Source organism: Benincasa hispida, chromosome 3 (genome assembly GCF_027475165.1).
Source record: "Benincasa hispida cultivar pf3 chromosome 3, pf3_genome.v1.1, whole genome shotgun sequence".
NCBI classification, from domain to species: Eukaryota; Viridiplantae; Streptophyta; class Magnoliopsida; order Cucurbitales; family Cucurbitaceae; genus Benincasa; species Benincasa hispida.
Window position 1 is genome coordinate 14377789 of NC_143480.1, and position 1986 is coordinate 14379774.

Below are 1986 nucleotides of genomic sequence, written 5' to 3' on the forward strand. Positions count from 1 at the left end.
AGATCTGAAGTAGTTGTTTTTTCTGATGATGCAGCTTTATGCTATCTCATGTCCATGAAGGATTCTAAGCCCAGATTGTTGAGGTGGGTTCTTCTCCCTCAGGAGTTTAACTTGAAGCTTCAAGCAGAAAAGGATGTGAAAATCTTGTTGTGGATCACTTTAGCAAGCTTGTAGCTAACGGTGGTTGTCTTAGTTTGGATGGAGACTTCCCTGACCATATACTGATGCAGGCCGACGGTATTTCTATGACTCCCTGGTATACTGACCTCGTTAATTAATTGACCACTGGTGAGTTCCCTTATGAAATAAACAAGCATAGGTGAGATAAAATAAAAAGTGAGTCAAAGTATTATGTATGGGAGGAACCTTATGGAAATTTTATGCTGATCAGGTTGTTAGAAGGTGTGTCCCTAAAGACAAGTTCTTTTCTGTTTTAGAATTTTTTTCATAAGCATGCATGTGGTGGAAACTTTAGTCCCAAAAGAACTGCTAAAAAAGTCTGAGATTCTGGTTTATATTGGGATACTTTGTTTAGGGATGCATATTTTCTTTGTAAGACTTGTGTACGTTGTAAAAAGTCAGAAGGTTTGTCCCGTAGGAATGAAATGCCACAAGTCCCTATTCTTTTCTATGAGATATTTTACGTATGGGGGATAAATTTTATGGGACTGTTTCCTTCATCTTGTGGGTTTAAGTATATTCTAATGGCAATGGACTATGTTTCCAAATAGGTGGAAGCAAAAGTCACTATCACTGATGATGGTAAAGTGGTTGCGGGGTTCTTAAAGTCTAACATTTTATGCAGATTTGGCTTCCCTAGGCAATCATCAGCGACCAAGGATCACATTTCTGCAATCAAGTCATTGTTTTCTTGTTGAAAAAGTATGAGGTACAACATTGTATTGCCACCTTGTACCACCCTCATACAAATGGGCAAGGAAGTGTCCAATAGCGAGGTGAAGACTATTTTGGAGAGAGTGGTCAACCCAGGAAGGAAATATTGGAGCATTCGACTTGACGATGCTTTGTGGGCTTACAGAACGACCTTTAAGACCCCTATTGGGATGTCTCCCTACAGGATGGTCTATGGAAAATCTTGTCATCTTTTAGTTGAGATTCAGCATAAGGCATATTGCACAATAAAGAAGTGCAACTGGGATTCTGAGGCAGTTGGGGAGGCCAGACTTTTACAACTTTCGGAATTGGAAGACCTCAGGTTAGAATCATATGAAAATTCTCTGATATACAAACAAAGAGTAGAAGAGTTTCATGACAGGATGATTATGCCAAAGGAGTTTGAGGTAAGGCATAAAGTTCTTTTATATAACTCTCGTTTGAAATTTATGCCTGCAAAACTCTTATCTAACTGGCTTGGGCCATTTGGAGTTTATCACATTTACCCCTATGGTGCAGTAGATATCATTAATCTTGAGACAGGAATTTTTTTTAAAGTGAACGGGCACAGGTTAAAGGTCTTCCATGATGGCGAGTGTTTAGATTGCTTTGACATCGTCTACTGGTTGGACTCACCAGTTCACATCTAATAATGAGCCACCATGGACGAGTAACTGACCTTAAAAATTTACGCATCCTGGAGGCAGCCAGGCTTTATATTTACTTGCTTTCATAGATTAGATTTCAATTCTGTAACTTATTATTATTATTATTATTATTGAGCCTAATTCTTTCTATCCTTCTTGAATTGCTAGGATTGTTGGTGGAGAAGAGTTAATTCGAGTCTCCTATATCCTTCCTTCACTCTGTTGCTCAAGGAAGTATTCTGATCTCTCGTGCTTTATTTTTCATCACATTGGAGACAATGTGTGTTTTAAAAGTTGGGGGTGGGGTATTTGGATTTGCTTGGACTATATTTACTTGATTGTGGTTTGTCTTGTTGTTTTGTTCCTTATTATGACTAGTCTATGACACACTGGTATAAATTTTTCTAGCATAAGAATAGGTCGGATGAAAGGATTCACGATTTTC

General features: G+C 38.3%; 1 protein-coding gene across 1 annotated transcript; it reads left to right on the plus strand.

The window, feature by feature from the left end:
* Positions 1 to 929: 929 nt before the first annotated feature.
* On the plus strand, positions 930 to 1544 carry LOC120073451 (uncharacterized). Its single transcript, XM_090311859.1, has one exon. It carries the CDS (start codon positions 930 to 932, stop codon positions 1542 to 1544), a length of 615 nt encoding a protein of 204 aa, XP_090167985.1.
* Positions 1545 to 1986: the final 442 nt, after the last annotated feature.